Raw genomic sequence first — 15,900 nt, forward strand, 5'->3', positions numbered from 1 at the left:
ATGAATGAAGCAGCTATACATGGCGTGTACGCAATTAAAAAGGCCAGGGACTTTTAGATTAAGATTAACGTATGTAAGGCATTCCAAGACATGAATTTGTAAGAAAGCTAGCTGAACCAGATGTTCCTATATATGTTAAAGTTCGTGGTTATTAAAATCTAATCACCCACGTTAAGTAATTACCCTACCTAATCATTTATTAAGTTTCTCATTAATATTGTAATCAAAGCTAAAAATGAGCTTAAAGGGGCATAATTGTGCACTGTATTCATTTCGACATGAGACCAACCATGCAATAAAGGCAGTTCCTTGTTCGAAAATTTGGAGTCTGAGAGGAAAATATTACGGTTATAAAAATCTTACCATACATAATATAATATTATATAGATGAGATATAATACATATTATAAAATATATCAAATTAATATAATATAGTAAATATATTATATAATATAATATATATTTTATAATATGATATATATTATCAATATATATTAATATATTTTTTAGAAAAAATGATAATATAGTAGAGATATATACGAGAATTTTAAATTTTTAAGAATATTTGTAATTTTTTCAAAATAAAAACGTATCTATTAGATTATTTATTATTTTATTTTTTAAATATTATATTATACGATATGATATAATAATATTGATACAAAATATAAAAAATATAAATTTTAATACATAATATAATATACGATTCTACTCATGTTAAAAAGATACAAGCAAAGTAGCACAAAAACTCATAATGGAGTGCATTTTCATGTTTCTGAAACATTTCTGTTTTCGAAACTCTCATGAACTTATATTTCTTTTAAAAGAAAAATCGTGAAATCGATTAAACACACATCTCTTGTATTTTCAAACCTAAAATGTCTTTAAATTTTATATTGAATCAATTTCCTCTTCACTATTCGATGTGTTATACATCTCTTCTCCAATATATTAGATAGAAAAATGTATATTATTGTTTTTTCTTAAATATCTATATATGTTTGTTCAAGAATAATTTACAATAAATTTTATGATTTCATTTTATAATATTATTTCTCTTCATTCTTTTTTATTATTTATTTTTATACTATACAAATTTATGTAATTTTTGTTATAAAAAATTTGGTATTTATAAAAAAAAAAAAACCTTACATTTTTCATATTTATAAGTTCTTTTATATTTTTGTTTCTTATATTTTTTTTTTAAATATGTTTTTATATTTTTATTTTCGCATTTCTACGTTTTCTCATTTCCGTTTCTATGCTAGATAGGGTACAAGCTGTCTGCTTATGTTTGATGCATGGCTGATGAAACGCCATACAAAGAGAGAAACAAAATTAAGAAGTTCGAAAATGGGTGGCTGTGGCTGGCAATGCTGAAAGTAATATTTCATGTGTTACGCAGGTAGAAGGCAACTATAAAATTGCAGCTCAGACTGAGGCATCAATTGGGCGCGCCATGGCCTGATAAAAAGGCCTGGCATGGTAGGGAACAGTCCACTATTACAGCCGACGGGATCTGGCCGCCTATTACTATTGACGACTTAAAAAAACGTAATTTAAAAAAATTAATTAAAAAAATATTTTTTTCCAAACAATTAATGGGTCGGCCGACCCAGCCCTATGCATATAAGACTGGCTCATAGACCTCATACTTTTATTGGATTAATTCAGCCCATAAGGCTGTTACTGTGAGGATCTTAGATCCGGTGGGCCAAACCGATGCTAACCCAACCCACGATCGCCTCTAACGCTTGCCAAATATTATCAAAGTCCACATAAACAATAGCCCACTTAAATAGCCTGATCTGAATTGGGGTCTTGGAAGTTCATTTATAGCATTGGACTGGTTGATCTCCCTGTAAACTCTGCAGTGTAGTTTGGAATCAGACATTGGAGAGTCAGAGAGCCCGACAAAGGGTTCAACTGCAATATATGAAGCTGCATGAACCAGGATTTGAAAGGCATTTATGTAAGGCCAAATGAAAAATTTCCCATCCATGGCTTGTCGATACGGCAAATTCTTGTTCTTTGAGTTTAAAAAGTCATTCCCGAATGGATATTTTGATTGACAAAGGCTTGAGATTTCAATATTTCAAGATTAAACTCTTGATTTAAGAAAAAAAAAGTTTAAAAAGTCTAAATTTTCACTTGTTATCTATTTAGTTTTTTTGAAATATCTATTTTGTCTTATTATTGAAATTACGAAAGTATTATTAATAGTTAATATAAATATCAAATTATCAATATATTATTATCGATATAAAATTTTATTAGTTAAATTTTTGAAAAATATCAAAACTCTAACTAATTTTAAAATTTATCATTTACGCTCCTAAATCTTAAAATTTTCCAATTGTTGATGAGGAAGCAGCCAAATCGCCATGGTAGGAGAGAGTCTTTGTCGGCAAAAATGAAAGAGACACAATCACTATAAAAGGAGGGACACAGGACACATATGACCACTGATGATAATAGATATAATTGATTTTTTAGTGGCAAAAAAAAAAAAAAGGAGAGATAAAACGTGATCACCAATAACAATAAGAGAGATCTAATTGATTAGAGGTCAATTTAACTTTTGAAAAACTAATTAAGGTTGAATTGAGAGTGACAACCAATGCCGACGAGAAGGGAAGAAGAAGATGGGAATAATAGACCATAGAAATAGTAAAGAATAAAAGGGAAAGTAGAAAAATAAAGGGAAGAAAATAGAAAATAAAAAGAATAAAAAAAGGGAAAAATAAAAATCCATATAAAATTATTTTTTTTACCCTTTTACTTCACGGAATTTACTAACAAATATTAATGATGAGAGAAATTTAAATTTTTTAAAATTAAAAAATAAAAATTTATCGTTTCATCAAATCTAGAGTGATAAATAATCATTTGACCTTTAACTTTTGTAATATAATTCAAATAATTTAAAAATATGAATATAATTAACGATCACTCATCTTGATAAAAAATATAAATTTTTTCATGATTGAGTCTTGGTATGATTTATTTTTGTTAAAAAGAGTAATATTATGTATATTTAAGTATACAAATAGATACACAACGCAAAAATTTGAGAATGGCCAAAAGTGAAGAGCCGGCATAAAGTAATTCTATTATCTTCTTCTTTTTAATGCTGAGAACATTAATGGACTAAATATGTAACAAAACATATAAAAAACTGCAAATTAAATTTCTAACAAATAATCTTTCTTAGATGAAGCATTTCTGCTGCTGCTAGAGAGGCTCCATTGATCTGAAAACGCCACCGAAGAAGCTATTGACGGAACCCCATTTCCACACTTAGCCACCATTCTCACATTCTCAATCAGCTCCTGGGTTTTCCCCTCCTGTGACAAAATCTCCAGCAAGTGCTCTGGAGTAATCACCAGCTTCACTTTCCAGAACCCCCTACCAGAATTATACCTGGAGAAAGCTTCTGTATATGACCTTTTTAATGTCCCGTGATAATCACAGGACATTCTGTAAGAAGAAACCAGTGGCGCTGGTATGCTGTTGGATCTCACATGGCCTTCCCGGATGATTTGGCCACCTGGGTCTGTGACAGTGGTGGCATTCAGAGGAAGTAAGTAGTAAGATTTTCCCGGTAAAAGTTCTTCCTGGTGGGAAAGTTGTTTCCAGAAAAGATCGTGGCTGGGAAAAATGGCATAGCCTGGAAAGCCATCAGTGATACAAGCTGCTGTAATTGGTGGATAAAACTCCATTATTCCACCGTTTGAAGTTATCACTTTGATGACTCCCTCAATTTCTCCAAACCCTCCGAATAAGCAGTTTCCCATGGCCGGCAAGTTGAAACTTGAAACTCTCTTCTGTTTAAGCGATGAAGAAAGGGTTTATATATACGCCAAAGGACCATGTCCCACCCAAGGTTTAGTGAAATGACAAAGCCCTACCTGTTAACTTTAAAAAAACTCAAATATTCCCCATTTGTTAAAATTCACTCTTAAGGTTAACTGTACAAATGTCATTTAGCAAAATTATTTAAAAAAACTAAAAATTATCATATTTCCCTCTTATGTTTAAAAATCTAACAATTTTTTTTCAACACAAGTTTTAAAAAGTGATCGAATCCCCTTTAGGGTTTTCTTTTTCCTTCTCCGATGAGCACCTTGATCCTGGCTAACAATCAACCTTCATTGTATTTTCCTTTCCCATTGGAGATCAGGCCATGACAAACATTTTTATCAGTTGAAGACGAATCGTCTTCGTCTGATGAAGAGACGAAAACTCTTCAAATGAACTAAAAAGATTAGTCTTTGTCTAATGATTTCAACCAAAGATAGGGTATGCTTCCACCAGAGAAAAGGAGTCTAGGAAGGTCAACCATCAGAGATGGTCATTGGGTAAGGGAAAAGAAAACCTTAGAAGGGATTCAATCACTTTTCAAACCTTAGGTTAAAGAAAAATTATTAGATTTTTAAACCAAGAGAGAAATATGATAAATTTTTAGTTTTTTAAAGTTAACAATGAGAATTTGTCATGTCATTAAACCTTGGGTGGGAAATTGTCCTTTGGCCTATATATATATATATATATATATATATGGTGAGGGATAAGTAATCGTCGGTGGGATTCTTCTTTGGAGCTTCCAATCAATCCGACCACTGAAATATTAAAAGGGAAAAGAAATTTATTAAAGAATTATAAAGCGTGTCCCCGTCAATTATCAGAAACAGTAACGGTCAAAGAAAGGAGGAGACCGAACTCCATAGCTGAGCATCTTCATTTTATACTTTCACTTTCTTTTGGAGGGTCTGGTTTCTTTGGTTCAATGACCCAAATCCATGGGTCCTAAATGTGCATGCTTTGCTTTGTTTTATTTACTTTATCTAAAGGACAAAAGTGAAAGTTTTTCATAAATTTTGGGGCCAAAATTAATTAACTTAAAATAGGATTATTAATGCAGAAGTAGAACCACGAAGCATTTTTGAGGAAAAAAAATGGCCATGGTTTCAGAAGAACACAAAGTTAAGTGGGAGACACCCGAAGCTCGGGGGCACCACAGTTTGTGAAAGACAAACCACCTCACTTGTATTTTTTTTTTACGGTAAAACTATATATATATATAATTTTAGTATATAATTAAGATATCTCATTATATAAATAAATAATTTTAAATTTAAGATAATGTAATATTCAATTATATAATAATACATCATCTGTATACTTAAATTATGTATTAAAAATATATATATATAACATTATTCTTTCTTTAATTTCAATTACAGATAATGTATGCGAGGACTCCTAAACTATTTATTTAAGGCCAACAGACTATTTTCCACCTACGCGTTCCTAAAATAAGAAATTGTTGCTATTCTAGTTTTTAATTACCAAATTTTCTCATATCACCTATTTATGTTAGTAAATTTTATTGAATAAAAGGGTAAAAAGGTCATTTTATATAGATTTTCTTTTTTCTCTTTTTTTCTCTTATGCTTTCTAGTCTTTTATTCCTTTTATATTTTCTATTTACTCTTTTCAAGAAGAGTAAAAATTACAATAAATAAAATTGTAAAAGAATTTTTGCGAATTCAAAAAAATTTGAGGTGTTTTTAAATATTTTAATAATTTCAAATATGATAGTTAAAACTTAAAAAACTGACCAAAACATAAATATTTTAAAATTAATTAAAATTTTGATTCTTTTGAAATCTACGTGATTAATTTCATAAACTAATAAAAATATATTAATAATTTAAAATTTATATTAAAAAATAGATGATGGATTAGAATTTTATTTTTTAAAATTTAAAAGGTAAAAATTTATCATTTAATATACCCAATCTAAATACATAAATATATATATTTATATAAATCATCATGTTACTGATGATTTTAAATTTAAAATAAAATAATATTTAATTATACGAAAATATATATAAATATATACATATTTATATTCTTAAAATAAATACATATAATATTATTTTTACTGTAAAACGCGTAAATTTCATACCCCATCTCAAATCCGTTGTGTTTAATCTGAATAACAAAAAAGCAGCCCTTCCTGAGTGGCTGCCGCCCTCAATCATCGATGTTTTCTTGATCTTGGTAACTAAACGGCGCCGCATGCATCTTTAGAATGTTAGGCATACATGATTCACCTAAAGTTGGTCTAGGTTCCTGAAGCTTGCACAACGCCTTGCTGGCCTATTCTCTCCATGTTTCCTTCAGATAAAACTGCACACTCACCCACATTTTTAACACATAATTTAAATATATAAATAATATATTATCACATAATTTAAATAATTTTAAATTTAAAAAAAAAAACTTAATTATATGATTACATATCCTCTATATATTCAAATTATATACAAAAAAATATATATATATACATTTAATATTACTTGTTTTCTTTTTCTCTGTCAATACAACTAACAACATTCTCGATAATATTTAATTTGAGTTTCTAAATTTCTAATCAATACAATTTAATAAGCAACTATAATAGTCAAATTATAGATCATATCGTGTATTAAAAATCTAATTTTTTTGTATCATATATCATATCATAACATGTCTTTTAAGAGATAAAATAATAATCAATAAAACTATAATACCCATTTTGAATACATAAATAAGTATATACTAATATATGTTATCATACGATTATATGATTTTAAATTAAAAATAAAATAATACCCAATTAAATGATGACACATAAATATGTATCTTTTTGTATACTCAAAATAAAAATGTATAATATTAGTGAATAATAATATATTAATAAAATAATAAAAAATTTCAATTGACTCATCATTATTTTAAAAAATATTACAAATATTCTTAAAAATTTAAAATTACTTATATACACCTATATCACATTATCATTTTCTCTGAAAATATATATTAATTCATTTCAAAAATAAATATTGTACCATAACATATATATACATACTTTTTTTTTATCTGTATCGTATCAAATCGTAAGCTACGAATTATGTATCCCAAAATACTAATTACTATATAAGCAAACACTCGACACATTGAAAGTCCACAGCATGTAACACGTGCACCAGGATTGAAGCAGCATTACTGAAAAACACAAAACATGGATTTTGTCCTCGAATGTGTGTGCATCTTCCACCATGTAGTATTTCTAACACTTCTAGGTGAAACTCAAATACTAAATTAGAAGCCCTAATGCAACAAGATGGCCACTGCATTAGTCAAATATATAGCTCACTAGTAGGATGTTTAAAATGTCAAACAAGCAACATCCATTCCATACCATCGAGCAATAATATATGAAATCTCTAAAGCCTCGAAATACTGACTCTATATTTGCCAGAATGAGCGAATATGACAACCAACTTCCAGGGCAGAGATGCCACAGACAAAAGTATATGTAGATCAGACAGACCAGAGATGAGAACATCTTTACATTGGTGCGCGTATGTATCTAGATATATATATATATATATATAAACTGGTACTAGAATCAGTTGGGATCATCGGGATGATTCAATGCATGGGAAGCCGAGGTGCTCGTGGCCTAACAGGCGTCTTTGATGGGCTTATCCTGATCCATACAAAAGGCCGAAAGTTAATTTAATGACGAAAGTAAGAAAAAATCTAATAGAAGAAGACAAAAAGAGCATAATTATTTGAAGCATCATGTGGTCTGACCTAATTGGCAATGAACCAAGAACCACACCACTACAGTTGAGAGCAGCAATTGCACTTTCAGCCTGCAATGAATAAAAACATGACAAATTATTCATCCACCATGCAGAAGTGGAGCTAGAGATTAAGCACAAACTGAGCTTTGATATCCTCTGTAAAGTTTAATAGCCATTTCTAGTGATTGTTTAGCTTTATATATTTCTTTTGCCCAACAGAGACTAGTTCTCTGTATGTTTACCAAAGATGGTAGAGGCAGAGAGTTAGGAAATTAGTTTGCAATACAATTAGTATGCCATCCAGACGACTCTAAAAAAAATGTTAGAACACACAGCTGCAATAGAAATGATATTTTACAACTGAACCGATAAAAAAGTCCGCAAAGTCACTTCCATTCAGTTCAAACAAATATCCTTTGGTTTTGAAACCCAACTTCCCCAACAAATAATATCCCCCGGTTCATGAACACGAAAGTAAGGCATGTAGATTATCAAGCACAACTTGTTCAACAGTAGGCGGATATGACATCCATAATCACTTCTTGAGTCTAAACTGAGCTAAAACATACCAGGCCTCAGAATGACCAATTCCTGCAGTACTATTATTCATCCATAAAGCACTAGAGAAACGATTGCATTCAACAATAATGACTTCTGCATTGGCAAAGCCAAAGAGCAAAGATCGATCATTGATGAACTAGTTCCAAGAATAGGAGATTTTATGCTCTAGTACTACAGCTTAATTATTGGGGAAGCAAACAGCTATTCACAGGGAATTGTTGAATCAATCAATTTTCCAAAAACTTTATATTGACGATGCAACTTAAACACTCCCATAAAGAAAATATGAAATCTAAGAAGAAGCATAGTACAAAACCATGAATAGTGCCAACTATAAGAGAAAAAAAATAGAACATTGACAAGTTTGAATGCTGCCCATGCAAGCGAGATAGATATGTGATCTTTACACACAAGAATGATTTAACAGCTGTGAAAATTACTTTAGAATTTATAACAATGGGATCACAGTTAAACAAATTACCCTACAATCTGGTACAGTGGGACAATAAATAAGGTGACCTTGATATAAATGCAAGATAAATGTGATTTCAGATCACTAAAATGAAATTACAAACATATTTGTGCCAATAATTATTGGGTTATATCTTTTGGATATGCAATCTATAATAAAATTAATTAAAAGAAACTTGGAAAGAAAAGGGGTTGAATGACTATTTCCCACCTGAACTTTGATGAAACGACAATTTTCTACCCTTCAAGCTCAAAAAGTCCATTTTTGCATCCATCATCCACTTCAATTAATGAAAACCATTTGGTTTTATGGTAAATTACTAATTTGTCCTTTATAGTGAAATTACGAAATTACCATGAACACTAAATACAAATGTCAATTACTAATCTATCTAGGGTTAGACTCGAGCCGAGCCAGCTCGAGCTTGAGCCGAGCCAGCTCGAGCTTGAGCCAAGCCGAAAACGAGCCGAACTCGAGCCGAGCCGAGTCGAGCTCGAGCCGTCCATAAATAAACCGAGCTGGCTGCAAGCCGAGCTCGGCTCGGCTCGAATCCAGCCCTAAATCTATCCCCATTTTATTGAAATTACGAAATTCCCTATTTCTTTTTCTTTTACTTTCCCTTCCACTCTCCAACCGTCACCTTCCCATCAATGAAGTCAATTTTGTCAAGAAATTAAGGTTGGGGTTGGACACTCTGTGAGAGGCACTGAAAATGGGAAATTTACACGGTGAAGTTCCAATTGAAGTAATGGTTTTCCATATTGTGTAACCACGTTTACCTAAGTTGTACACGAAAACCTCAATACCAATTGAAGTTTTTAGTGTTTCTTCAAACCATATAGTGTGAGTAACAAAAAAGGATAGTAATATGTGTACATGCAATCAGTTTATAAAGTGGATAAATAAATTCTCACCTTTCCAATTCTCCAATATTTTGGATCATCTTTGCTTCCATTAGTGTGGCTATTCAAAAACACTGTTTGTGATTAATGAGCAAGGATCATGAACTTCCTAGGAATATAGCTCATTCCATAAAAAAGTGTTCTGATTCAGACCCATTTGTTTCCATACTTAGCCACATAATATGCATTGTTTTGCCATCTTTGCTCTTCATAGGCAGCAAATTTCAAGCACTCAAATCCCAAGTTCAAGTCTAGCTTTTCTAAATGCAAAATATCTAATAAAGTTGACTTTTTGAAAACTATTAGCCACCGTTTCAATTAGCACAAGCAGCCATTTCTTGCTACCGTTCCAACAATCTTCAATTAACGTCTTCATTCTTTCTAAAACCATGTACATTTCTTCAAAACAGGGAAGAGTTGAAGGCAAAAATGGAGAAACTTGATTACCCAGAAGCACTTTGAATAAGACAGTTAATAGCTTTGCCTTGCGTATGAATAAAAGAGAATTCCATTTTAGAAGGAACTGGAGAGGCTTGAGACATGAGATTTGTTAAGATGAAAACATAAAGAGATTTAACAAGTTTCTGGTATGAAAATTTCAGAGGTATGAATGCTTCATCAAATGGCCATAGTTTTCTTGGCAGAAAAATCCTCAGAAAGCAATCATGATTAATATGACCAAAGAAAATCTAAAGCAAGATAATTTAACAACAAAAGTTTGGTAGAAGGAGTAGTTGGATACCACAACAATTTGTATAAGATAAGAGTAGGGTTTTGGATAGAATTGTTGGTATTCAATTGCTGTTGGGTTGTTTTTGTTTCCAAAAAAAAAACATATGGGGCATTCATATAGGCAAAGTGGCAAGTGGTTCAAAAAAAATTCAAGAAAGGAAAATGTCAAAAATCTCAAGCTCCTACTTTAGTAGAGAAAGTTGCTCTACCTCTCCTCCAACCCACAACTCACACCTTGGATCCGAAAGTTGACGCGTCCAGAGTCGTCGGCTGCCCTTGGGTGTTTTTTGACGGCTAAGAAATGAGAAAGGAGAAGAAAGGGAAAAAAGAAAGATAGTGATGAAAAATGAAAAATATAAAGTAGTTAGGGTGAAAATATAATTAGTTTGTACCATTAGGAGTGTAAATAATATGAACCCTATTATATATTGAATAAAGTAATAAAAATAGCCATTGACTTCTAAAATTACTGTCTAAATTTGACAGATAAGTAGAAAAACGAACTTTTCAAACTTAAAAGGGTGGGAAATTGTCATTTCATCAAAGTTGGGATGGGAAATCGTCATGCGGCTGAAAAAATTGCCAACTCAAAAAATCAAACTAAATATAAAATTCAACAGTACCTTGTGTGCACAATCCATGTACTCTAGTCATTACGCTTTCCCATTAACAAGATGAAAATCATTACCAATGGTCACTACCATACAATACCCGCTAAGAGAGAAAAAAGCCAGATTTTGTTATTTAAAAAAAAAAAATCAAGTATAGAACATGTTATCCGCTGCAGAGCATAGCTAGTTAAAAGTAACTCTCTATCATCGCAAAACCAGTAAAGAAAAACATTTGAGAAATATGATAAATTGATATCATTTTGGTCAAAATGTGTTGTTGACCATTTGTATAAGGTCCAAAAAATCAAAATGTTAGATTGTTACAAGACTAGGGATTAATATTTGAAGATGGAGCATGCTCTGATTTTTCATTGTACACTGAAACAAATGTTAGGTGTCATGCAATTCTCAATTTCATACACTATACACTATAGGGAAAAATATGTTCATTCAAAGATATAGGTAACGTGTTCTCTAGGCTGGAAGAATAGAAACAAGAAAGTAAAAGCTATAATGCCAATCCTGCTGATAAACTTTTGTTAGACCATTGTCTTAAGGTCATGGGCTAATGTCATAGCTTCCCTGAGGCATTGAAAGGAGACCAATACTCTCCTAAGGCCAAACCAAACTCCAAGTCATAGCTGTTTCTTTTTCCATGGTGGAGTAGCAGAAGCTCCTCAAACTCAATTGCCCCATAGCAAGTAAAAGCAATAAAAAGGACTACTTTTAAATATCACTAACCTTTATGTAAAGATTTGCAAAAATAAAAATTGCAAAGAAAAGAAACCCTATCTCGATTTGCCAGAGTTGACACTATAATACATGAAAATTAGGCCACACCCTCACATTTAGAACTAGTATTACTATATTCATTTTCTTAATGGCTTAATCACCTGAAAGCCCTTTATTATGCTCTCCATAAGCATAATGAAAACTCTTCATTATGTCAATACTATTCATAGAAATTCCCCTAACCTAGCAATAGAGGTTTGTGAATGAGATGATATCTGTCATGCATAAATAAATAGTACAAAATAATTACCATCACAAACTCCACAAAAGCAATACGAGTGGAATGGTGATAGTCTCCTAGTAGCCTCAAGCGATAAACCTGGATTAGAGAAAGTAGACATCACAAATGCATTATGACTCAAATTTCAAAAGAAAAATAATTTCCAGGTTCACAACAGGGATAACGACAAACCTCTCCACAGACTGATTCAAAAAAGAGCTTAACTTCTGCTTGAGTGACCTGCATAAAACAATATTGTAGTAAATGAGAAAGGGTTTTATAGTCTACAATCAGAACTGAATTCGGTAATCAACAAGTAAAAAAATTACCTTCTTATCGATATTTGTACAATATATAGTTCTTGCACACATTTCACGTTCATCTTCATTCTAAGATCCCAAAAGTAAACAGGATACACATAATGAAACAAAACAACAGTAAGACAATTTCAAACCACATTACAATGTAGAGGCCACAAGGGTAATTATCTCACCCTTGGCAAAAATGTGGGGTTAACTGGAGCAATAGCTGTTTTGGAAGGTAACACCCTGACAGGGTAAAATCCAAGCATTGTTCCCGCCAGATTTAAAGCAGCCCTTGCACCTTCTGCTTAAGGAAAACACCACCACAACATTAAAATAAGGTGTTTAATAGACACAATAAATGACTAACCAATTAACTGTAAGAAACGTCTACTAGCAATCAAAAAATGGTTGACATTACCATCGTCAGTGAACTCAACAAAGGCAAAACGAAGTACAGAATTAGGATCACCGCAAATACGGCAATCAACAACCTATCCACAGGTAAAGAATTAGAATGGAACTAGAATTTCATTATAGTGGCTCAAATAACTAACAATAACACCATTACCTGGCCACAACTGACAAATAGAGCTGCGAGCTGCTCTTCAGTGACCTTCAATCCGGAAAAAGACAATTCATTAGTCTACATAAAAGAGGACATGATGACAAGCAAGCAACCCAAAAAAGGCAGGTCAGAAGGAAACATAATTACAACCCAGATTTCACTTTCGTATATACCTGTTGATCAATGTCAGACACATATACAGTCCGCCGAATGACATCATCCCGCTGGGCCATACTAGTCCTGTTGTTGATTCTCCGATTGCCTTGGCCAAAACTTTTCTTCTGAGAACAAATACCCATCTATGATTACTGTAGACAAGTCCTCCGAAAGGTTCAATTTTGTTTGTTTTGACACAAATTAAAACTCTATTTGACACAAAAACTTCAGATGTCATTTTGTTTCCTTTCTCCTTTGATTTTATCATCAACATAGGTAAAATACTTGAAACTTAAATTTTTATCAACTGATGATACCCAATAAATGAATCACTTTACCACGAGTTATCTCAGCAGTGAGTTGATCAGGCCTTAAACCCTAGAAAATAAATACACAAGAAAACATAAAAATAAAAGTAGGGAGATTACCCGTCGAACAGCAACGTTGCCATTAACATTTCCATTTACGATGTTTTGATTAAGCAAAAGATGCAAGTTGTTAGCGAAAAAACCTCCATTAAATCCATTAGTTTTACCAAGTGAAGGAGGAACAAACTCTTCAGCCATGGGGTTGAGCTTAGAGAAAAGCTCTTGTAACTCCCTCATATCATGTTTAAAATCACCTCCGCCGTTGGATCCATGACTGTTTTGGTTGTTACCAGAGACGAACAAGCCCTGATCGTGCGGTCGCACCATCGAAACTCCGTCTTGCTTCGGCTGATTCTGTCCGTTTGACACTGGTGCCGATGCTGATGATGCAACAACAGCTGAATCTGGACTGGTTGATTCAACAACAGCCATGATTCTTCTTCCTCTTCTTACCTAACTCAAAAACTCGCCTTTTTAACCCTGCAATTGATTGATCAAGAAATAAAACGAGGGCTAAGATGAAATGGCTTCGACCAAAAACTAGCTGGAGATCAATACGGAGAAAACGAAAACAAATAAAACAGAGAAAACAAAGTAGACAGAGTAAAGTTGAAAACGACAAATAAAAAATAAACAAACAATTTCTTACTGTGATTATTTTTCCTTGCTTTCTGTCACTAATAATTTACCAGACGAGAGACCGAAGAATGGAGATGGTCTTCGATGAAGAAAGAGTTGAAAATTTGCTTCACGCCGTCCTAAAATGGACCAAAGATTTATGTTGTACTCATCTACACTTTAACCAACATCCATACATGTTACGTTTCATGACATGACATAAAGATTGCGAATTTGTAAACTGGCATATGCGACAAATTTGTAAATGGCCACGTGGCGGGAAATTATTGGTAGGTTAGGATAGGCATCATGGTATGGTGTATGTTATGATGTATGTTCTGATTTTTTTAGTTTGGTCTTATACAGCAGAGTGGGCCGATGGCCTGCTGTTGCGCTGCAAATCTGTACTGATTTAGATTGACGTAAACGGGAGAAGATACGAGGGTGTTTTGGTAATTTTATTTTTTGACCAAATAACAATATCCCGCCCAAGGTTTGATGTAAACACACTCTCCCACCCATCAACTATCAAAAACTCAAGCTTTCACCCATAAACTGTTAAAATTAATAAAAATAATTAACTTTAGGGGTAAAATTGTTATTTAACTAGTAATATATTTAAAATAATTAAACATTATTCATTTCCCTCACTAAGGTTAGAAAATTTGTAATTTTTTTTAAGATTAAACTTTAAAATATTATATTTTCTTTCTAGATTTCCTTCTTTTTCTCTCCCCTTTTCTGGTGTTGTCACCAGTTGGAAACTCTCTCTCTCTCTCCTTTTCTTCTCCTTTTTCTAGCTTCTTTCTCCCTTTTCTTCCCTTTTTATCTTTATTATTAATAATTATATGGTAGATATAAATATTATCTATCATATAATTATTAATAATAAAAAATAAATTATCAAAATAATCTTTAACATTTGTCAACTAAACACACCCTTATAAATTTTTTGGTAATTTAAGTTTACGGATCAAAAGTGGCGATACTTACCTTACTTTACTTGTTTGCCTACCGATCTAACCTCTCCTTTTGCCGTCGTTGTAGCCACGCGCCACAAACTTGGGTATTTCCAATATGGTGTTACGGAATATGCTTCTCATTATGAGTTTATTTTTTTAATCATATTTTAAATCTAGATATTTAACCATATTAGGAAGGTTAGGAATAAATTAGTGTTAGCTTTAAGAGAGCGGTATTTTCTAACATAAACTGGTAATTTTTTATAGTTGTTGAAATTTTGAAACGCGGAACACGTGTGGGTTGATTTTTTCTCCTTTCCCATATATATATTATTATATAATTAAATATTATATTATTTTTATTTTAAAATTATTTAATTATATAATAATATATATATATCTATTTATAATAATTATTTTTTTTTTTTTTGCCACAGAAAAATTTGATAATTAAAAAGTGGATTCTTAGCATAGCCCTTCAAAGAAGGAACCCTGCACAATTATAAAGTTTTTGTTGGTATACTTTTAAGCAATATGAATTAAATATATTGCGTAAAATTTTATTATTAGTATCTACTCAAGGACAACTAGACACTTGCCAATCTAACCCCCTTGATTAAGCTCAATTTGTGGGAGCATAACTTGCTACTATAGCAAGTCATGCTAGGCCCACAAATTAGCCGGATTATATCATGGACTTGGACTTTAGACTCGTAGATCGGCCCGACATCGTTTATTACTGTAGCAAATTGTTTTAAAAAAATAAAAAATTTTGACATTTTTTAAACGGGTTTTTGTGGGTGTAGAACGACTTCTACATTAGCCTAAAAATTTTTTTATAACCTTTTTTTGTGTACATAAACGCTCCTCCCTCACTCTTCAAACTACATCCGAAACATAATTTTTCAATCTCAAACATTTTCAAATCTCAATCAAATTTTAATTCTATCTAGTAACTTAGTTTATATTTATTTAACAATTTTGTATTTT

At 31.8% G+C, this 15,900-nt stretch overlaps 2 protein-coding genes across 2 annotated transcripts; both read right to left on the minus strand.

Moving 5' to 3' along the window:
- Positions 1-3,185: 3,185 nt before the first annotated feature.
- Positions 3,186-3,797, minus strand: LOC123204767. Its single transcript, XM_044621566.1, has one exon. It carries the CDS (start codon positions 3,795-3,797, stop codon positions 3,186-3,188), a length of 612 nt encoding a protein of 203 aa, XP_044477501.1.
- A 3,392-nt stretch (positions 3,798-7,189) lies between these two features.
- LOC123204492 (polyadenylate-binding protein-interacting protein 11-like) lies at positions 7,190-14,140 on the minus strand. Its single transcript, XM_044621171.1, has 11 exons — positions 13,980-14,140; positions 13,391-13,810; positions 12,980-13,087; positions 12,810-12,854; positions 12,660-12,732; positions 12,430-12,542; positions 12,266-12,325; positions 12,129-12,176; positions 11,967-12,035; positions 7,654-7,715; positions 7,190-7,546 (listed from the first exon to the last, which is right to left on the minus strand). The coding sequence occupies exons 2-11, from the start codon at positions 13,760-13,762 to the stop codon at positions 7,489-7,491; spliced, it is 1,008 nt and encodes a 335-aa protein (XP_044477106.1). The 5' UTR covers positions 13,763-13,810; positions 13,980-14,140; the 3' UTR covers positions 7,190-7,488.
- Positions 14,141-15,900: the final 1,760 nt, after the last annotated feature.

The sequence above is a fragment of the Mangifera indica genome, chromosome 20 (genome assembly GCF_011075055.1).
Source record: "Mangifera indica cultivar Alphonso chromosome 20, CATAS_Mindica_2.1, whole genome shotgun sequence".
Classification (NCBI taxonomy): domain Eukaryota; kingdom Viridiplantae; phylum Streptophyta; class Magnoliopsida; order Sapindales; family Anacardiaceae; genus Mangifera; species Mangifera indica.

Coding starts and splice junctions, on each gene's coding strand:
- LOC123204767 (XM_044621566.1), bottom strand. CDS start 3,797: ATGGGAAACTGCTTATTCGGAGGGTTTGGAGAAATTGAGGGAGTCATC.
- LOC123204492 (XM_044621171.1), bottom strand. CDS start 13,762: ATGGCTGTTGTTGAATCAACCAGTCCAGATTCAGCTGTTGTTGCATCA. Junction 13,088..13,390: donor GCAACGTTGCTGTTCGACGG/GTAATCTCCCTA, acceptor ATTTGTTCTCAG/AAGAAAAGTTTTGGCCAAGG. Junction 12,855..12,979: donor TGTCTGACATTGATCAACAG/GTATATACGAAA, acceptor TCCGGATTGAAG/GTCACTGAAGAGCAGCTCGC.